This window comes from Lissotriton helveticus, chromosome 1_1, assembly GCF_964261635.1.
Source record: "Lissotriton helveticus chromosome 1_1, aLisHel1.1, whole genome shotgun sequence".
Classification (NCBI taxonomy): domain Eukaryota; kingdom Metazoa; phylum Chordata; class Amphibia; order Caudata; family Salamandridae; genus Lissotriton; species Lissotriton helveticus.
In genome coordinates this window covers 836,872,281-836,895,539 of record NC_136057.1, presented here as the reverse complement: position 1 = coordinate 836,895,539, position 23,259 = coordinate 836,872,281, and the positions used below count along the sequence as shown (strand labels likewise).

The following is a 23,259-nucleotide window of genomic DNA, read 5'->3' as shown; positions in this document are numbered from 1 at the left end:
TGAACATCATTTTTGTGAAATTTTTGCAAGTGTTATGTTTTAGAACAGGTGAGAATATTTCAGGAAATATTTGTCATTCGTTGGAATCTAAATTGTTGGATATTTTCTCAGAATGTAGTAACCCTAACGTGAAAGATTTCCCTCTTTGACACTTGGCCATTTCCGAAGCAGTCCCGCCAACTGGGAGCAAGACTAACAAACAGGGAGCCTAGGAACCAGCAACTGGACACGGGCAAATAGGGAAGGAGGCAAGGTGTCAGGGCACAATGCCCATCAGGACCCAGGAGCGTCCTAGGGGCAAGCAAAGCAGTTCCCTGCCTCAAGCGCCCGGCCAAGATTTTAAAGGAACTCGGGCACCCACATGACTACAATTGACACACTCCTAATGGCGCACTTTTGAGTTCCCCTAACTCCAATCAGATGTTCTGCAGGAAAAAAAGACATTAACACACAAGAGCAGAGTGAACTGTATGTTTAAATCATACACACACAGTGTTGCACCTCTGCGTATAAAGGGACCCATCCATGCCTAGTCTAATCGCATCCGCCCATTTTTGGGGGGATTTGTGGGGTTTGGAGGTTGTGATGCCATTCTACGGTAGAAGAGTTCCATCTGACACACTTCATTTTCAAAGCTGCCCATTGTATTTAAAAAAGCAAACATATTATGATATCTTTCAACTGCATCCTTTCCTCATGCATGTGAGTGTGTAATTGTCATCTTATTTCAATTTTCACCTTTATTATGTTTTTTCAAATCGTCATGCAGCTGGTAACAGGTAGAGTGAGTGAGAAAAACCCTTCTTGGTTACTGGATTGGTGGGTGGCATCTAACCTATGAGTTCAGCTAAAAACCTAGTAAAATATTAAATGAAAATTCATAGGTTTTACATCTACTTATGGAGGTGAACTAATTAATTATTCTAATACTCCCTGGCTTTCCTCACCAATGAAGAGCATCATTTCAGTAGGACAACAAAGTATGTATGTACCCATCAGAAAATGAAACTGACAGACACATTGATTGCATAACTAGTATGCTGATATTTATACCACTGGAGCCGCTCATTATACCGTGGGCACTCTCTACCCCTCTAGAGAAAATATAAATCATGTAACACTTGATTTGTCTATAGTGCATGTCAGGAGATATCATTTATGTCATTGCCCGAGGTGCGCTTTCCTGCACATCTGAACTGTTTCCTGCGTCCCGAGAACTCCCTGGTGGACGCTGTAGTGGCACCTGCCCCAGTGTTTGAATCAGAGTCGGAGGTAGACCCGCCATGCTGAGCAAGTTGAGCAGACACCCGGAGCTCTGAACTCGGAGCGCAAGGCGTGCTCGGTGTGCCGGACTCGGTGTGCGGTGCGTGTGTGTCCCCTGCCAGGCACACCAGTCATCCCTGAAAGTTTGGCGGCCGTAGCGGTCGCGAAAAGAGCAGGCCGGGGTGACCTCGGAGGCATGGCTAGACCAAGTGTGGGTTGTGGTCTCCCCAGGGGTCCCCCACTAGCCCACACTTGCCTGCCGGCCAGCTATATTGGCCCTTCCGCCCCCTGCTCCGCTCCTGTACTCCAGTGGCTGCACTGAAGACATGGCCGGCCAGTACAGTGATTCCTCATGCTTTCCACTGTTGACAGCACCTGCCTGCATCATAAGCAGATCAAGGCTTCAAGCTCCAGGTGAGTGCGTATGCCCAATACCTCAGCCTGACCCAGTTGTTCCAGCTGTCCCAGGGTGGGGAGGTACCTAATCAGCGTGTGCTTCTGAGGCACCACAAGGCACCACAGAGGCACTACAGGGGCACTGCCGCAAATTGCCTCACTATAACCCTGCAATGAGGTCAGGGAAAACCAGGAAATTGCAAACCAAGCTCCTTCCCAAAATTACAAGGCAAGAGTCCCTGTACGACAATTTTGACATAGCGCAAGCCCCACCTTTGGACACACCTCAGACCAGTGTGACACATGGACACGCTCAGTCACCATTAATTCATCTTTCGATCCCCCTGGCATTTCTGCTTCGCCCACATCGTCGGGCCATTATCCTCTGTCAGCTCCAACCCTCCAGATACAAAACTTGGTAAGACAGTCCGTGCAGCTATTTCCCCTAAACGGGCGACATTGAGGGATTTCTTAAAAAATACCGCAGCAACAAAAAAGTCAGGCCTAACCTCAAATACCTTGCATAGCACTGCACTGGAAACTACCCTTGCCCCCCAGCCCTCAGACTGGAATTCACAACGAGTAGAGGCCATGATTCATGATGGCCCCTACAAGTCGGATCTTAGTTTGCCTCAATCCACATTTTCATCAAGAATTACAACGAAGGATGAATACTCTGCTCTAAATGCTATTGGTTGCTGCTTGCCACCACCACCACAGGGATCAGACATGTTCCATCACGTCCAGCTATCAGCTAATGTGGAGACAATTTTAGTCTCACTTGTTATGTTATGTTATGTTATGTTATTTGTATACTTCTATAGCGCACGGCCACTCTACTGGAGTATCCCGGCGCTTTAACGAAGGCACCCTACCGAAGAAGGGAGAGACATAACACTAAGAGGGCGTGCAAACACAGAAACAGCATCAAATTAAGGGAAAAGCCAAGTCTTAAGGGCCTTACGGAAGGACAGAAGACTAGAGGTCTGTCTTAAAGAGATTGGAAGATCATTCCAAGCATGAGGAGCCAAGTAGCGAAAAGACCGTCCTCCTGTTCTTGCCCGTTTGATAATGGGAACATTCTTTTTTGATAAGGACGAGGATCTGGGAGATCTGGGGGGGTTATACCAAGACAGTCGTTTGGAAATATATTTGGGGCCTATGCCATGTAGGGCCTTGAAAGTCGTGGTCAAAGTTTTGAATAGAATCCTTTTAGCAATTGGGAGCCAATGCAGTGTGGAGAGAAGATCAGTGGCTCTGGCTTTTCTTGGAAGACCAAAGATGGCTCGGGCTGCAGAATTCTGGGCGATTTGCAGACGCCTGACCAGATATTTGGGAAGTCCCAGAAACAAAATATTTGCATAATCCAGCCTAGAGCCAATCAGTGCCTGGACAATAATTTTTCTGTGCTGGATAGAGACTAGAGGGAGAAAATTACGAAGCATCCGCAGGATGCCGAAACATTTCCCAGTGAGAGATGAAATATGTGGCCCGAAGGATAGCTTGTTGTCAATCACCACTCCCAAATTTTTAGCTTTCACAGACGAGCTAGTGGGAGGAAACATATCTTGCGGCCACCAGGTTTTCCAATCAGGCTCAGATGTGCAGCCAAAGAAGAGCAACTCCGACTTGTCGGAGTTGCACTTCAGCCCATGACGTCCAAACCACTCAAAAACAGCACTCAAACACTTCACAATACTTCTTTAAGGGAGGATGACCAGCCTTTCATTAACACAAGCTCACCACCACCTTTAACACCAAATGCACAGACCACGATCACGGTTACGGATAAGCAGGTTAGGAGTAAATCAGCATTAATCGCCCAAATGAAACAACAAACAGGGTCCACTCTATGCAAGGTCCAATTATCACCCGCAAAAATTATATCGGATCCATTCGACCAGTGCAATCATATGGGCCCCTAAAGCAGGCAGCCCAATCGTCAAAAACTCATTTGACAATGATGATCATAATAAGCCTCCTGCCTTTGAGAGTCGCTATTCGAATAACGTGAACATTCTTTGGTCTCAACTTTTGCAAACACTCCCATCAACAGTTTCAGCTTTAAATTATCACTTCGACAAATTGAACTTGCAGGTGGATCTCTTAAATACTCGTGCCGTGTTCACAGACAAGATCAACCAAAAACTAGAGGGCCTCAACACTCTGATCATAAAAGCACAATCTAAAGCTCACTTAGTGCTGGTGGTGTGCTGTTGCTCACGATAATCGACAGCCTCTCCTCGTTACCCGAGTTTCTTTCATCAGTTTTATCTGAAGTCAAAAAATCCCTTCATCAGGGCAGATCCGTATTCCATCTCAGGATTATCGTTCCCTGTGGCATTTGACCCATTTGTTCAGAAGTCAAACAACAGGAACCTATGCCTTGATAGCAACAAAGCCCCATTAGAGAGTTCGATGACAGTCAAACAAACAGACTCCTGCACCGCCAATCCCACACTTGAATCTCAAAAGGTTAACCTAACAAACTCCTTAATCCGCCAATCTTCAACAGCTAATGCAAACCTGATCATCTTAAAATCAGAGCAAACAACCCCTCCAAAGAGTACATGCTTAACCGGTAACAAGGCACCAGAGTGTTCCGGCACAGTTGCTGAGAAAGTAGTGAACATGGTACAAACCCACAGGATGAGCAAGCGGGGAAAAAAAAAGACTTAGGAAAAATCGCAACAGACAAGTAACTGAAAGTGGAAATACAATAAACCATTACTTAAAAAAAATACCTCCACCTTATCACTGTGCTTGATTAGCACAACTAGTACTATTATCAGTCAGTGTTCCGGCTCAACAATCAACCATGTATAAAGAAACTACATCAATAAACGACCTACAACTTGCATCAAACACTTGGTCCAAGCAAATTGAAGTTCTTAAGCCCACTCCCCAAACAATGCCAAAGAGAGGCCAACCTCCATCTAATGTGGAGCCTGGAGCAGACCAGGCACGCCCGTCAAACACAAACCACAACTTAATGCCTAACCCCGGTGTAAGTACATCTACCCTGATAACAGTAGGCAAGACGAGACCAGGGAAGAAGTTGGAGGGTTAAGCCCACACTACAGGTAACCCCAGCCACGATGTAGAGGAAAGGCTTCAATTAACTCCAACTATGATACAGGGTCCTGACACCAAGTGTAAAACTACCCATAACAAAGCAAGTCTAAACTCTTTCAGCAGTAAAACTATCTTTAATAAAGTGTCTCTAAATCTTCCTAGTGATAAGACAGGCCCCTTGCAAAGATCCTTTGGAAACCAATGGAGACAAGATAACACAGTAAAGCCACCCGTGCTCCCCATCGCTACCACAAAGACCCACTTGCCCAATGTAGGGATCCAGACCAAACTGTTGTTAGTCCCGGAGTATATCTCCCAAGGCCCACACAACATTTTAAATCATGGGAACATTCTCAGACCTTTTAAATTAATTCCAGAATTAAGCAAATTGGAATCTAGTGATATAATATGCATTGGATTCAAAACCAGTAACAGCAACCCATCAATTGAAATACCTTTGATAACCCTGGCAACCAAAACAATAAAGGAACTGGTACAATCACAGACAGTGCAATTTAACAGCTGGGGTATAAACTTAGTAACACCCAGCGACCTTCGGTACCCTTCAATCCTAGCTAGTGCTTCGGCTCCTTCTATTCAATCAGTAAATTCGCCATTTTTGATATTAAGATCAGCTCGAAGCAGCTCTCTAATAGAGCGTGGCGAGCCAGCCTCAGAGAGCCAATCCATCGTAAAGCCTGATTGAGCCTGACTGCCAGGGGCCCTGTTCCAAGGCCAAAAAGATTGAACTATTATTCACCCTAGCTTGTCAATATGCTCCTGGAACATTAATGGACTTGACACGAAACTTCAATCTCCCGACAGTCTAGAATTCCTGAAAAAATATAACATCATACTTCTCTAGGAAACCTGGTTTGTAACAAGTTCCCATATTGAAGGCTCTCTTAAATTTAGGTTACCAGCAACAAGAGTGCACAAGCATGGTCGGTCACGAGGCGGCCTTTCGATCTACGTCACCTGTAAATTATCCTTGAATATCAATGTGTTGGAATTTAATGAAGATTGGATCACCGGTATCAGAATCGGCAGTTCAAACCCGGCCAGACAATTTCTTTTGCTTAACATTTACGTTGCACCTAATTCCAGTGAGAAAAAGGCAATATTTGACCGACTGATTGAAATTACATCCAACTTTATAAGAGACCATGGTGCAGCCCCATGCTGAATCTTTGGAGACTTTAATACCAATCTATACTCAAGCACTCCAGAGGAATACAATGAAATACTCCCTGCCGCACCATCGTACCTAGAGCCCCCTATTAAACCAGCAGGCATTAGGCTGAGCAAACTGTGCGAATATGCTGTTTTACAACTTAACAGTTTGGGTTACACCTTATTGAATGGGAGGTTTTCTATGGATTCTCCACCAGCCTGGATACAAACTAATGTTCTCTCCCACTCATTTCTTGATTACACGCTAGGTAACTTCGAAATGCTCCTTTTAACAGAGAACTTTTTTTTTGCATCACCGGACATCAGCGATCACCACCCTCAAATAATAGGACTATCCTTCAACGTTGTTCATCACTCGGCAATAACTCACACTACAATCGGCATATGCACAGAGAACCTTAAAAGATTGAAATGGACCGATCATCTAATCCCCTCAATAATGAACAAATGCAGAACTCTCCTAGATGAATGGAGCACAGCAAAAGTTGTACAAATTAAAGTATGGGAGCTCCTTGTTCAACAATTACTGAGCCAATTTCTGCCTTCAGTAAGTCAATTTTCAAAGCCTGAACAAACACCTATTATATCTGAGACAAAAAAATTAAAGACCAAATGCAATTCTGCACTACATCTCGCTAGGAAATGTCAGGGAGATGTTCACACATTTTCCATCTACAAGCAAACTCAGAAAGCATTTAGAATATCCATTAACAGGACAAACAAAAAGCAGCCGACCAGTTCTGGTTAAAATTAGTCCACACCAGTAAAAACTCCAATCCTAAACCTTTTTGGTCTCTGGTGAACAGAAGGATATTGGGCATAACTGGCCAATTCAGGGCAAATATAAGGGAAGCTGAATGGGCCCATTTTTAACATAGCATTTCAAAGATCACAATAATGGAAGGGATCAATTGAACATCATCTCACCATTGGAAACAACAAGAAATGGCACATTATCCACAGATGATACTTCCAACGCTCCCACTTTAATGATCAATATCGTGGAAACTGCGATTCAGCGAGATTCTCTGTTTCTAAAGTCCCAGCTCGTCTATGAAGGCATGAGACAAAATATTGCTCGCTGTATCAGCAACGCGTGGTCAGATGGGGCTCCAGGCCCTAACGGGCTCCCGCAGGCGCTGTTTAAGGCTGACCCCATACTTTGGTCCGAACATCTGGCCCCTCTATTTTTGCATTGCTGTTACACTTACAACATACCAGAATCGTGGAAAGGAGCTATAATTCATCCTATTTTTAAAGGAGGAAGAAGAGCCAAACCTAAAAACTATAGGATTATAGCACTCCTAGATGTAGACTCCAAATACTACGCCAGCCTCCTGTTGGAAGATCTGTAATCCTGGGTGTTTAAAACTCATCGGCTGCCATTTTACACACTATGTCCAAATCAGGCACCACTAGCAACCTATTGGCCCTATCCGTACTTACGGAGAAAGCAGCATTCTCAAAAATGTCATTACACTGCTGCTTTGTTTACTTTAAAGCGGCCTTCGACCGCGTGCCTAGGGACCTGTTATGGCACAAATTACAAAAATGTGGAATCCTGAGTGATCTGTTAAAATCTATAATTCAACTCCATTCAAACACTTGGATTCACATCAAGCTGGGTGAGTGGTCTCAAGTTTCAAGAAAAATACTGACTTTCTGTGGGGTCAAACAAGGGTGTGTGTTGGCCCCCCTTCTATATAATCTTTTCATTTCTGATTTATCCAGTCTATTAGACAAAGTCTACTCTCAGTCTCCCAACTTGATGGATCCCGAATCAGTAATTTGCTTTATGCCGACGATCTTGTTTTATTCAGTCACACGAGGGTCAGTTTGCAGAGACTTCTTGACCAGCTGCTTTCTTTTACAAGTAATGCTCTGGAACTAAATCTTTCAAAAATTAAAGCTATCACCTTTGGGAATCGGAAGCAGCAAAATGGTGGGTGGATCTTCAATGGTAAATAAATAAAAACTGTGGCACCGTACAAATATTTGGGTATTTATATGGATTCCAAGGACTCTTTTATAAAACAGAAAGAAGTGGTCAAAGCAAAAGCACTGTCCCTCGAAGCAGCATCAATGAAACTTTCGACCCAGCTACTTGGCCCTAGTTTATCCCCCCTCCTGACAGTCATGAAGGCAAAGGTTACACATTATCTAACCGACGGTCAAGAAATTATCTTGGGGAGCAATTTGTCAATGCTGAATAAAACAACAACTAGAATTTTTAAACAAGCCAGGCACCTCCCGAAATCAGCATCACCAGTTCAAATCATCGTCGAGTTTGGCCTCTTGAACCATGAGGGTGTTGGAGCAGGTGCATTCATCAAGTTGTCTCATAGATTGCGAAACTCAAGGGAAGGAAGCCTGGAGGCCAAGTTGTAGCTAGAAATATCAGCCGGGCAATCCAGTCAAAAACACCAACGTTACCTTGAATACTCCTTGAGACTGCTTGATGTCGTGGATTACTGGGGTACTAATCTGCCCCAGCTGGCACTAAAACTGTCTATTAAAAGAAGTGTTCAACTCTGGTCTTTCCATCGGGACAGAGCACAATTGTCTGAAAGAAAACACGCCTGGTTTATAATTGAGGAGCTCAAACCCAGATCAGATTTCGAGAACTTATGCAGCCGTCTGGAAGAAAAGATTTATGGTACTGAGGAGGGCGAATGGCCCTTTTTAAAACATCTGCCAACATGGCGTCGCTCAAATGATGATAATAAATATTGGGGCTGTGGTCATCACTCAGAAACAATCGAGCACGTGGTGCGTGTTTGCCCCGCATTTCTCAACAACAGTAGGGAAGTTGTTGTGGAGAGAATGGATCAAACACGGCGTTCGATCATGCCGGCAAGTTATCATAGCAGCAATGAATCCCAACAACACGATGCTCAATGTCAGGTCTACAAAATTTGTCTTCAAAACTGCAAAAAAACGTAGTTTTGTAGGTTTACAAGAACCATCGTCATAATTTGCATATCTACGACCAAACCGGACTCCCATGTTCTCTACCAAACCTCGAGACTCTTATCTGTGGTGCCTTTGCTTGTTTTATTGAAAGTTAGGGCTGGGTCTCACACCCACCAACAAGGTTATTACGTTTTAAACATAGTTTAAATGTTTCTTGCTCACTTAAAAAAAAAAATTATCATTGTATCTTTTTAATACTTTTAACTTTTCCTGTTGTATTTAAGATGAATTGTGTTTTCTTGCTTGTTTTTTTATTCTAATTGTCATAGTTTTAAGTAATCAAACAAGAAACAATTTCACAACTTTCATTGCCCTTCTTCAGTAATTAGTGCATCAACAACCAGGTAGTAAAATAACATCAGAATTGCAGCTCTAAAGCTAGAGTATTATCACATGCCACGCAAATCTAAATCTTCGTGGGTATCTATTGTTCTACCATTCTCTCCACCATTAAATGCACCGCTGTTAGTTACCTTGCCATTTATGCCATTTTAGGTCTCATACAAACCAGCTTTATATAAACAATACCAATCCTTACAGTAGGTTTTGGGTCAGCCCATTGCTTATCATTGGTTGACTTGCATGTCAATCTCATTTGCTATCTTCTTATTTGATGACTTTCCTTCCTCTTGTGTTTGTCCTTTCCTGAAGAACAACTTCTTCACTGTTAACTTGCATCCTTCCACTGCTTTTGTTCAACAAATAGTGTTATTGTTGTGCTTTCAATATAGCAGAGCATGTGTTTCTTGTGGTCTGGTCTTTGTGCTACTTCCCTTCACATCCCCCCCACAGCTTGTCCATTGTTTTCATATACCTGTCCCCCTTGATTTATTTTTATACACCCAGGCTCATCCAATGCCGCCCCCAGTTCATTTCCACTCATCTGTAGCATTGACTTGTTTCCCACCCCATCACCACCGTTGCTCCTCCACCCTCCCTGCCTAGGCTACTGCTAAATACTAGCCCAAGCTTTGATAATTTTGATATGCATGTCAGTGTTTGGGTTTCTCTGTGGTGAGAGACATGCTGGATGCTAATATGAAGAGCTTCAACCTCTGATGATCAACCAGGAACAAAGGTGTAGGTGGTTTTCTAAAGTTGCACAGTCCCCATATCCACCCCACACCTTTCAGGAGCATTTTGGAATATTATTGTCTTGGTTTTCTGAAAGAGCTGGAAAAGATTTCATTTGGAATTCTAGTCATATGTTCTTTCTACATAATTTTTCTACCTCATCATGTCTTCATATAGTGATCTTAGCAACATTATGATAATTGAACATTGGCCAATGTGATTTGTTCTTCTCAATTTGAGGCTCTCTAACTAGTGATACAATATCACCTAATTTCCCCTGATCCAAACCCTGACCATAGAGCTGTAGCTTTTCTTCTTATCAATCTGACATACAGTATGGGCGAGTATGGCATTTATTCTGCTATCTACAGGGAAGTGTGTACATGTAGATGAGAAGTGGAGCGTTACATACCCATTTTGGAATGAAAGTAACATGATCTTTTGATAATGGAGCGGAGGCTGTCTCTTTACCTCTACCTCCTCAAACAGTGCCCATGAATGTCATTGGTTCTTCAGCCAGACAAGTCTTTGAGGAGACAGTATAAAGATCTGTTGTAAAATTGGGTAAAATAAAAGATTTTTGCATTATCCAACAAACACATCTTATTTCTCCTCTGGGTTGAACCTGTTTAGCCAACCTCTATTCTAATGTGATGAATAAGAATGGTAGACTAGATAGTAGACAAAAGTTAACTAGTTCCTCATATTTAGCCTCTGCCTTTCTAAGCAAGAGTACCATACATTCCCGATTCAGTGACTTGGTCACCTATTTCTTTGCATACCACTGGACTGCTCTTTTCAATGCGTCAACAGATAATCTAGGGATGATGTCTCACATAACAGGGAGTGAGTCAAAGCAACAAGAGGACTAAAAAATATTAAATATTGTGCTAAATTAGCAGTGGTTGTTGACATATACATATTTGCTTGCATCTTAGTCAGAGAGGATGTTTATGAATCTAGGTTCATTCCACAGATAAGTATAGTCATTACGAGTCATTGAACTTGACCTTACTAAACTCCTAACAAGCTACTGACTCCCAGACTGTCAACACCAGGCACTGCCTTCTCTATTGTTGTGTTTATACAAATCCCTGGCCCAGATTTGACCTTTACATACTTCTTCCCAAGTGTTTTGCTCAGCCTTGCTACTCATCTCTAGTTCCCTTTCTGCTCATCTCCAGCTCTCACACCAAATTTCACTTTGAGAATTTGAGCAGTACTTTCAATCGAATACAGATACTGTAGATATGAGCTCTACCAATGTCTTAGTATTGCTTATCCCCAAACACAATTCACCCTACCCTGTCTATTGAAATTCATGCACTGAACCAGAATTTAATATGTCACCCCCCTCAATGTAGCACAATTATATTCCTCCAAGTAGATGAACACCTGTCTATCCCCATGTGCATTCTATATTAGGACCCCAGACCAAAATTACAAAAAAAAGTTGCTGACCCTTTTCCCCATTCTTCATGACCATCTTACTTCGATAAGCTGCCCTTCTCATTAACGATCACCCCAGAAGAACAGGTTGAGCACTATACCCGTAACCTATCCCAAACAATTGCCCCACCTAAACTACTGATGTAAACCAGAGAGAAACACCAATATTGTTTTTATTGTAGTCAACAAAATACAAGCCATTGAAAAAAAGTCAACAAAGTCAACAGAACTGACTAAGAAACACCTAGCAACCAACAAAAAGGTTACGTCGGATGATGGTCCAGTCCATAGCATCTCTTTTTCTCAAATAGAGTAATAGTGGCCTGCAAGCTGTCATGAGACTGTAGCACTGGATTTTTTAACCTCTATCTTATTTTGGACAATCTCCTTTCCACAAAATAAAAAGGCAATTAACACCTTACTTTACCATGACTACTGGTGTGAATTCAACAACCCACTTCGCTTTCATTTCAAGGCTGTATTTTGTAGCTATGCCTTTAAGATAGTAAACAAAATAGTACTTGTGTTCCTATTTCTAGACCCTTGTATCTTTTTATGGGTCTTCACCACCCTATACTTCTCTCACTCCCAAATTATCATTATTGCCTACTCTGCATCTTGCTTCTTTGCTACAGGGAGTCCACCATGTTGCTGAGAGATTAGAAGCTAGGTTGAAGTGATGATGATTTCAAATCACACTACCTCTTAACCATCTTCATTGCCACACCATCAGTCTTATAACTCAAATATATCCATATACCGAAAGGGTTTTATAGGAACAAAGAAGTTTTCTCAAATCAATAACAAAACAGCAACCGGAAACAATGTATATTAATGCCAATATGTCCCAAACCACGCTGGCCTGCAATAGTAGATGGTTATTATTAATAGCAGCTTCTGACAATCTGAAGCATATAGGCTTATTATCTTAAACATTTAAAACCTCTCATTAGCCTACAGTTTTACAAAGTCCACAAGTCCAGGGCAAGCTACATTGTATTTGATTTGTTTTAATTGTGTCATTCATTCTGTTCAAAGCCCATACATATTCTACAAAGAAAAAACATATAATAATAAATAGTAAAAAATGTATAATAAACATTAAACAAACAAAACATACAACTACAAATGAAAATAATAAATGTTGGCACTATTTCATCATGATAAATATGCCAACAATTTATTTAGGTAATAATTGTAATATATAAAATCTTTAAAATTGGGTTTCTTCTAAATTCTGGATGCTGTAACTTAGTTTCTCTTGCCCATTCCGCCACCGATCACAACTTGCTATTTTCAACTTACTGTTTTCCCCTGAATTTAGTCTTACGACCAGAGAATACCAGATGACCTGCGGTGCCTCTGGTTCCCTCTGTGTAACATGGCCATAACATGGCTAAAGCACCCATTAGGGTTTCTGGCATACAAAAAAGACAAATAAAATATAAAGTTAAGAAAATGTGTCAAACTGTTAACACAATAGTAGATCTTCCAACTGGGGACATGAAAATGAGACGTCTAATCTTATCCTGTCTGATAATGGGTACACAATGAATAAAGCAACAGTTGAGTATGGATATGATGTTCTATATCATTACTGGTGGTGTTAGATGTAAGTGGATTACTCATATGAGACATTCTTTATTGAATGACACTGGACTGGTTAGTGACTTAGACATCATTGAAAGATTTCTATGTTCAAGCTTTAATTGCTGTGGCCTTTTCATAATGGACTTATTAAACCCAATACTGATTTCACAACTCCCCATGAGGCAATTAAACCCATACTCAATCTCTGTGTTACAGAAGAGTAGGTCTTCACAATACTAATTGAACAATAATTTTTCAGTTTCAACCTTCTGTAAAGGTTCAAATTCCATTTCTTAAAAAAGTGTCAGAAAAGCAATTGTTTTGATGCAACATATATGGGAAGTATTTCCAGTGTTGGATGGGAATTGCCTCAGGACACTAACCCCTGGAATGGAGAGAAAAGGAATGGGCAATTTGGACAGAGACATGTCCATAGCTCCACGGGGTTGACCCTTTTCCCTGCTTGTTTTACACCCAACCACAGTGCTTGATTCAGGGGCTGTGCAAATTGTCAATTTAGTGTAGACATAGTTAACTTATTGGGATCTTGAGATCATTCTGGACCTTTTTTCATTGTCTTACCATTCTTAGAAAAAATTCTACAGATTAATACACTTAGGACCTCATTACGATGACTAAACTAAACTGCCTGACTCCTTGTCGGATTTGGTTCCTAGCGACTCGCGGTCGGCAGTACCACTCGACCGATTATGATGCTCCCGAACACCAATCAGAAGGACTCTCATTGATTTCAATGGGAGCCTCTATAATACATTTCTTGGGCTGTGACTTGAGGGCATATTTTTGGCACAATAGGGGCATGTGCATGGGAACTCAGAGAAACTGTGACCTGCAAGATTATTCGTTTGCAGATTTGTACCATATATTTAAATTTGAGGAGCTGACTGGACCCACTTTATAATCATGCAATTTTGAAACTTTGAAGAAAAGAATTAATCAATTTTTTTTATGCATCCGTTGAAGCCATGATTTATTAATGGTGCTGCAGAAGATTATGTATTGTGATCGTTTACTTATCATTTTGAACGCTTTCAAAATGGCTATTGCCAGAAACTTACAAAGAGAGGTTAATGTCGCAATAGTCCTTCTTTGATTTTTAGTATACGTGCTTACCCAATGGAATGAAAGCATAATGCGATAATTGTTTGTTGAAAAAATGAACCCGCCAACATTGACAGAGGTGGCAAGTCAAAACGCGTCTGTTGAGGAATCTGTAAATAAAGTAATAAAGTGCCAAACTAATTTATATATATACACACATACACAGTTTTATCTGAGGTCCAATGTGTGCCCCTGCTCCTAAAATTCACATCTAGAGACGCCACTGAATCTGTGCCTATAAATGAAACAGCTTTAATATAGTCTAAAGTTATAGCACCCTTGATCAGATTCAGTTTTAGAAGGATAATTTATTTCTTTACATCTTTTGATTCTGACTATAAGTCTTCACCGTCTAAAAGATTTTTAAGGAGTGATCTATCTGCATGTGAGACAGTACTGAATACATTTTTCAGGTGCTATCCTACTTGCTTGTACAAAGGAGTCCGCAATACTGCAGTGTAGAAGGTTGATTCCACTCAGACATAGTCTAACCTGTAGAAGATTGATGCTATGCTCTATAGAAGATTGATGCAATGCTCTATGCTAGGTATTTCTAAAGACCCATGATCCTGAGTCAGTGTCAGAGTCATATTAGGTGGCCATGACATATCACTGCCCAAATTAAAAACACAACCAGCCTATAAAGTGTTCTAGGGTGTGAGGAATCTTATAATTTTCCTATGTGCCTGTCAGTCTTTGACTTGAACCCCTAAGAAACAACTTATGGCTTTTTCACAACTTAAAAGGCTTGTTTGACTAACTGCTAAAATTAAGTATTTTAAAATGTTCTATCGTAAAGATAGTCATTGTATACTAGCAAGTTAAACGAATAGCAGGTTATGTTGAGTCTAACAGTTGTCCTGCATTCATGCACATGGCAATGAATTAACTCGTCGGACTACATTACCAGCATGCAGAAGATGTCCTAGCGGGAGTGCACCGGCTTCTGAGTTTAAATGATCGATATTTAGAGTTGAAGAGATGAGCTGATTACAATGTAGACCAGTGGTTCTTAACATGTTGACTACTGTGGACCCCACAAACAGTCATTGATGGAACCTGGGGACTCCCTCTGAATCATTATTGGAATCTGGGGACCACCAGTGAGTCATTACTGGGAGCTGGGGACACGACCTAGGTATTTTCGATGATTTGATTTGCAAAACAATACAAAAAAATACAGAAACAAGCATTCATCAAATAAATGCACAAGTGCTAAAATACTGTATTTAATTCACAAACAAATATAAAAAAATCTAAAAAAATTAATGGAAGTATGGAGCTTTTATAAATTGAATTGAGGCCTCTCCTTGTTCATACAATATTTTGTTTGATGCACTTTCAAATCGATCTGAAGATACTGACTTAATTTTTAGCTTCCGATTTCAAATTCCTTTACTAATTTTTACTAATTTTTAAAAAAATTCAATTTTATATTTTGCTTCTTTATTTATATGCACTTTATTAATCTGATAATATAATTTAATTTCAAATAGTCGCGGACCCCATGAGTAGACTTTGTGCACCCCAGGAGTCCCCAGACCAGAGGTTAAGAACCACTGATGTAGACCATTATCTCAAAGAGGATCTTGGATTTTTATTTTTGTAAAATGGGTGCTGTCTTGAATACCTTATCAAACGCAATTCGCTCTAAAGAAGGGCATGTTGCATGCAATTGTATTAGGTTATAAAACATAACATTAGCATAAACATTTGGCTTTCTATTTAGATCAAACTTGACATGAATCTGGAAAGATCGCATGAGAAGGAGGCCGACGATGGATATCCACTTTATGCAAAGGGAAACCGCTTCATTTCAAACTGGGGAATGGGCCAGAAGGGTCTTTCTATCTGGGAAGGGGAGAAATCAGACAATGAAGACAAGATAGGCGATTTGGAAGATGCCGTCAATGCTGTGAGAATGATACTGGCAATTATGGTGTTCCTCTTGCATGCCATTAATTCCTCAATTATTAATTCATATTTACGAATTATTTGATCTTCAAAAATCCAGATACTTCTTTTCTTTCTATTAAACCTTCATTTTTCTGACTGCCCTACTTTACAATGTCTTTCAGTCACAGTTTCCTGGTGTATGTTTGTTTATATTTAACTTTTCATTCTGTCATTGTGGTGATTTGATATGTTTTGTGATTGCCTCATCATGTCAATTTACATTAGATATCTGAATGTTCAAATATTTTAAAGTGCTGTTGAAGTTCCTTTGCAAAACACCAACAATAAGGAAGTGACATAGAATTATGGCATATCATGAACACAAAACCCACCTGAGGGTTTCAACCCATAATAAACTTCCAGGAATGCATTTCTCATTTCAGTAAAGTAACTTGGTTGACACAATGAAGTACTGAATACTGTGACTTATTAAAACACACCGTTAATGATTTTGATTTGAGTGCGATATCCTCTGGATTCATTTTACTCTTACTTGTGAGCACTCATCTGTATATTTATAAATTTGCACTTAGGTATTTCCATGTTGTTCTTAATTAATTTCACCTCCCTCATGTACCTTTTCTACTCAAGTTTCATAGGTGTTTCCGCTTTTGATTCTGAAATAGTTGCCACATCTGTCCAGGCTTCTGGGCAGGCCACATGTTTCTGCAACGTGCTTCCCCTCTCCTTTGGCCTAAGGGGTTTCCCTACGGTTACATGCATATCTTTTTTCCGGATATTCCATTTTTGCTTTGCTGTCTCCTAATTGCCGAGACTAAGGAAATCATGAAGGACTGGACGTGGTTGGATTTCCTTATTGGTGATGCTTTGATACATTTATCTAAAGAACCATTTTAACTCACCTCTCGAGCCCTCATTTGCTTCCCCACACCGGCCTAACTTCAGAGTAAATCCCAGTCGGCACTTTACAAGGGCCAAAAGAACACAGAAGGACTGCACTCGGCCACATGATGTAGCTTCGCCAGTGCGCATGTGTGTACATTTTGTGACGTATAAGACTTGCACTCGAAGGAGGTTGTTGGGAGCCTCAAAGCAAGAGGTGTAAGAGTGCCATTGGATTTCTGCACACATAAAAATGTTATCGAAGTAACAGCAATATTAGTGTACATGGCTTTTGTGTTCCTTTGGATGCCTAGAATAACAGAGGTAAATCACAGCAGTAGGAATACAATTTCAAGGTATAGTCATTCCTCCTTTCCTACTATATGCTCATACTCTCTGACTGCTTTATCGCTCAGGGCTGAATATCACTGACTGTAATTAATCTGCATGCACTTTATCACTGATATGCAGAACACTTTACTCACAGTCGCCTATCGCTTTTGCTACAGACTTTGCAGCACTTTTCTTCCGAAATGACAAAGCATGGACCCAACCCAAAGGTCTTCACATAGTGTCCACAGTTCATGCAGGGATGTCTAACCTGCCTGTCTTATTTTCAGGAAACCAGGTACATCGAAGAAATCACCAAGAAGAACGGCACCAATAGCGCTTTGTCCTTGATCTTCTCTTTGAAGGAGGAAGTTGGCGCTTTAGCTAAAGTGCTGCGTATATTTGAGGTAACTGAACCTAGGTTTAGATGCTGATTCAAGCTGAATTACACTTTCCATAGTCATGTGATATCATTTGAACCATTGTCTCGTATATCAGCAAAGTTTTGAGTATAACCTATGAAATTTTACGCTTAAAGTTTCCTACTGCCTCGCTTAGGAATAAAATAATGTGTTATATAAGAAGATCTAAATGTTATTTTACCACCTTTCTGAATGTGGCAGACTGTAATTTCCTTTAAGAATAGCATGAAGAGATTGAAGAAGGTATGCCTTACTAGCTTGTGTAAATATTTGTTTTTATAGTTATTAGAGAACTTCTCTATAAAGATTTTTGTAGATTAATGAACCCAAGACGGCTAGATGAATACATAAATCAAAATATTTTTGGGGTGGTAAATGAAAACATGTTTGCCACAATAGATACCAAGCCTTGCTCACAAAAATATGAAAGGCTGACAGAAAGTCATTATATTGTGGTAGAAGATTTTGGTAACTGGTTGCTGCTCATTAGTCTGTCAATACCTCAGACAATTATCTTTTATGCGGGATAAGCAGGAATCCACAAATATTGTCTTTGTACATCTCCAAGAAAGGATGAGGCCGACCTCATTTAGTTAGCTGTGCAAATTGTCCATGTCCCACTTTTACATTTAGGAAGATTCATGTTTGACTCAGTTTGATAACTCGTAATTCCAAGTTGTCCAAATTAACCAACCTGTATGCAAACTTTTATGCTTGAGAACATTTCTCGGCAGAAAAGTCTCTGGCAAAACCGTTTTTGGGAAAGATTTTTCTCACTACACGTTTTTTGTTCGTTTTTGTACCAAAACCTACATTTAGAGGGAGGTTTCTCATTCTAGTTGTTGTTTTTATGCTTTGCATACATCAGGAAGTTCATGAATGTTGTGAAGATTAAAGAAAACGTGTAATGTTGCAGTTAATCTTTGCAAATTTTCATAACTCTACTTTTAAGGCGCATCTGAAAATGCAAAGGCGCATCTGAAAATGCAGTGGCCTTGTGTGAACTCAAAGGCTATAAGAAAGGTTTGAAGAGAGGTAGCGATTAAAACAAGCATTTGCAATGCAAACGGTCTCCCCTTTTGGACCTTATATGTAATTACCTATGCAGCACATTAGCCTGGGTGCTGAAACATGGAGGGAAAGTAAGCACCAAACTGTGTGACAAGCCAGGTATGGAAACACATGGAGAGAAATATTTCCTTTCAGCAGGAAATGGTATAATCCAAAACCCTGTTTTTAATATAAAATCAGGACCTTCGGTGGTCATATAACTGAAAATACAAGATTTGAAAAAAATATTATTGTCTACGGGTGCTCGTGGAAGACAATTTCTATAGACTGGAATCTAGAGAATGCTAAAGTGATTCTGGTATTTTACTGACCTCTGCTGGTCGTTTTCTATCAAAAAATTAAATAGAGGCAGTTGCCAGAAAAATAAAGTCTTACATATATTTATATATTTATTTATTTAATGCTTTCTTATAAAGCGTGGACTTTACCCGAAGGTGTCAGAGCACTGTACAATAGAACCAGTTACGTTACATGAGAGAACAAATGATGCTTCCGAGTGCTTTTAAATGGGTGAAAATTAAAATGAAGAGTTACCTTAATGGCTAAGTTAACTCGTCATTTTAATTTTCTCCCATTTCAAAGTGTCCCATTTAGAAACAGCAGACCTCTTGCTCCAAATGGCCAGTAGACACTGCATGATAACTGACAACTAGTCTTGAAAACAAGCATTGACATAGCCAATACGTCTCGCTTTTGGGGACCTTATAAGTATTTAGTTATGCAGCACAATATCCTTGGTGCAACGACATCAACTGTTGCATGGCTAAACACATAAGGTCCCAAAGGGGGCGTTTTGTTAATGTTTATAGCTCAGATCATATGTAACTCTCACTTCACACTTTGTGTCTGTGTAATTTACAACACTTACACATCATCTTCACTGCACTATTTATCACTACTTTGATGACGTTGCAGGTCGGTCTCTTCTTCTGATATTTACACTCTAACAAGCGATCGAGAAGGCCCTTTATTGCAATGAAATACGTCCAGCATCTGCAAGAGTTTAAGCCATTAGTATTGTAAATGACAATGCTTTTTATTTAGGTTTTAAAACCCAAAACGTAAATAAAAGACATTGCCATTTACAGTGCCAATAGCTCAAACTCATGTGATTGCAAATGCTTGTTTTTCTGCCTTCCCCCTAGGCTGCTGGCTCCACCAGCAGGCATAGGACATCAGAACGCAACTATAATTATTACAGAGTTCTGACCTCTTTTCTGTATAATAGGCGACTAAGTGGGTCACAGGTCACATATAAATAAATTAGAAACAGGGTTTTATACTGGAATAGCAATTGTAACATGTTCTGGATACACAGTCAAGACATGCAGAGGGCAGATTTATGCTGGATAAGAAAGAGAGCTGAGGTGCTTCTGACCCAGCGCCTACAACCCAACCGTGTAGTATCGCCAATCCTATTTGCGTACATGCCAACATCTCGGAACAGACGAGACGGATGTGTGGAAAAATTCAGAGGGTTAGTTTCCCCATAACCATATATCGCAATGAAGAACACTGTAAGTGGGGAAAAGCTACAAGAAGAAAATGTTCATTCAAAGCACGCAAATATACCGAAAGATTTTAATGAGGCAGATGTGAAGAAGTGAGTTGAACATACCTCGGTAATAAAAATGTTCTGCCATCAGACTCACTTCTGACGCAAGTCATACGCTTACATATGGCAGTGACCTGGCATTCAATGTGAACGCCCTGTTGAATGCAGTCGCATCAGCACTGAGCTACTTGTCTACTGACTACTTACCTTTTTACCTGAGAGGACACGAGTCTACATGCATCATCAGCATTTGCATGGTCGCTACGCTTTAAACAAAGAAAATCGACGAGCCACTAGACTGCGCACTTGAAACACATTTTTGCACTGACTATCATGGCCGCGTGTTAATCCATCCCTGGTTTTAGGGAGGTAGAGCTCCCCCTCCACCAACCAGCTGATTCTTGTGAAGTTACCCACACGTGAACATGAACATAGGTCACTTTTCTACGGTTGTGCTATGTTTGAGGTGTTATGCAAGCTACATGATTGTGACTAATAGAAAATCGATATGCTGCCAGACCTAGGAAGACAAGGGCGGTAAAGCAGGCTGTCTTTTAGGTTTGTTGAGTTCAACACAATATCATATTGAATATGTGCATTTTAGATTCTAAATTTAAATGAATGGCTTTTTTCCGTTTTTCTCGACCAAGAGAGGAGCGGGACATGCACGCATTAGAGAATGAAACTATATGTTAATGGAGTTCAATTAGGAGACCTTACATAAACCTCTTGTCCTACTTTTATTCACTCTAAACTAACCCTCCGAGAGAGCTATACCTCGCAGAGCGCATGCTCGGAGAATGATTGCGGAAGCGAATCGATCACGTGAAGTACAGGGGAAAGGGGTGGGGAGTTGCTGAGACAGCGGCTGAGTGCTGAGGAGGTGAGGGTCACACTAGGCGGGGAAGGGGTGTGGGGTCTGAAAGCCAGATGGCGCCTGTGTGCGTAACAATTCGCGTAACCGCACGCTTTAGGCCACACAAGCAAAATCGTGTGGTCAGCTTTTTGAAGCCCCCTTACTAAAACTCTCGCCACAGCAGCGCATGCACGCTACCTCAGGCGAGACCTAAAAAAATGGGAAAAATGTATGGTGAAGAAAATATTTCTATAGACATTCAGTCATTGTTTTTCTCAACTGTTAATTCAGCCGCGGCCCGTGGAGGGAGTTCCGTGGGGCAGAGAGGCGGGGCGGGGTAGGGGCAGGGTGGGGGGTTCTAAACACCGGAACATGGATAATTGGAGGTACGTAAACAATTTAAAATAAAACGGATTTCGTAGTGCGCCCTGCATTGCAAAATGCGATGCAGCCCTCCATGAAAAGGCAGTAGGAAAGGGACATCCTAATCCCTACGGAGGTGCCTGCACAGGCACCACCTCCTTTGTAGAGATAGGATTCTGACCTCCATCCCGACTGAATCTTCGATCCTGTGGGAGGCGGCAGTCTTTCCCCTCGACTTCTGTGGTCAGATCACATGTATCAAAATGCTGCGGTCGGACTGATGGCCTTGGATGTCAGATGAACCGCCACCAACGAGCTGTTAGTGGCTGTCTGCCCGACATCATAATGAGGCCCTTTGTCTTGCAAGGAAACAAATGAACACCATTTTATTAGCAATGTCCTTTCTACCTCCTGGTGTCGATTGTGCAAAATGTATACATCTTTGCACACACCAGAAAACAAACTTACACTTCCTGTAATAAAAGGTTGCTTATTTATTTGGCACATACCAGATATATTTTGAAACCTGACTTCAGTTTTATGTTTAACTAGTGCTTTCATTATAGAGCTTCTGGGTGCATCCCTATGCATTAGACAGACATTCTAGAATGCTTGATGACGTCAGCTGGACTTTTGAGATCAATTGCGACATCATACACTCGATGCCGTGTTTAAAATAGATGCAATATGTTTGGAGTTCTTCTAAGGTCTGAGACACTGAGCGCCATCTTGAAACAGTGGATACCTTGAAAGAAATATCCATGTGCGAACAGTAAAACAAAACATTTTCATGATGAAGATTAAACCTGACTTCCCAGTAAAATTGAATTACGTTCATGGATTTAAGTAATGATTACAATATTACAACGCACTCAACCTCTGAAAGACGAACGTTTAACTATCACGAAGTGTCTGGTACATTGTTGCCCACAGGTGTAGTGATTTCGAAGTACTTAAACTGGATTAAAAGCATCACAAACATGGATGATGAATCTGAGGGATTGCTTCGTAGGACCAACCAGAGGAGTATGTAGTGTGCAGGGCAAGATGAAGCCACTGTAGGTCTGGATTGAACCGATGCAACTCTGCTCTAAATGAGAGACGCAAAGCGACGTGCAGGGCCAACTTCTCCACTGCCTGATTAGTGCCAGGGCTGGCTTTAGCAGTGGTGGCGCCCGGTGCGACAATCACTTTTGGAGACCCCCGCGCCCCAAGACCGCCTCTTCGGATTCTCTCACTACCACCGGGCAAAGTTCCCCTCATCTGTCCAATCATAAGATATTGCTAAACACAGCACCCCCTCCCTGGGATCGGCGCCCCCCACAGGTCAGCGCACAGTGCGGCCGCACCGGTCGCACTATCCTAAAGCCGGCCCTGATTCGTGCAAAAACATCTCCAGTGATAAGTAGTGAAAAAGGTAATTTTCACCAAATGGCCAAGCAAAGGCCTTTTTTGGGCATACTCTGGTTTGTTCAAAGACCGGTAAAACATTGCATAATCTCTTGTGCACAAATATTCAGTCAGATGTAGCCATCTTGCTGATGAAGTGCTCGTGCCACTTCCTTGCAGTGGTGAGAGGGCTGCCCGGACTCGATTCTTGCTATCACCATGGATAGAGTAAAATTGTGGTAAGGGTACTGGCCCTCTGCCAAAAGGAGGCCGGCAGAGCCCACAAACTAATTTCACAGAGACTACAAAGCAACCCACCAAAGGCGAAGAAGGTTCGA

The 23,259-nt window shown here is 41.2% G+C and overlaps 1 protein-coding gene across 2 annotated transcripts in view; it reads left to right on the top strand.

Moving 5' to 3' along the window:
* The window catches only part of PAH (phenylalanine hydroxylase), a 237,327-nt gene that overhangs the window by 3,341 nt on the left and 210,727 nt on the right, over nt 1-23,259 (top strand). The window contains exons 2-3 of one of the 2 annotated variants that reach the window (XM_078674766.1): nt 15,866-16,051; nt 17,556-17,672. In XM_078674766.1, the coding sequence (XP_078530892.1) occupies nt 15,866-16,051; nt 17,556-17,672 (303 nt within the window). The remainder of the gene's footprint in view (nt 1-15,865; nt 16,052-17,555; nt 17,673-23,259) is intronic. The other variant, XM_078674775.1, reaches the window with a different exon arrangement.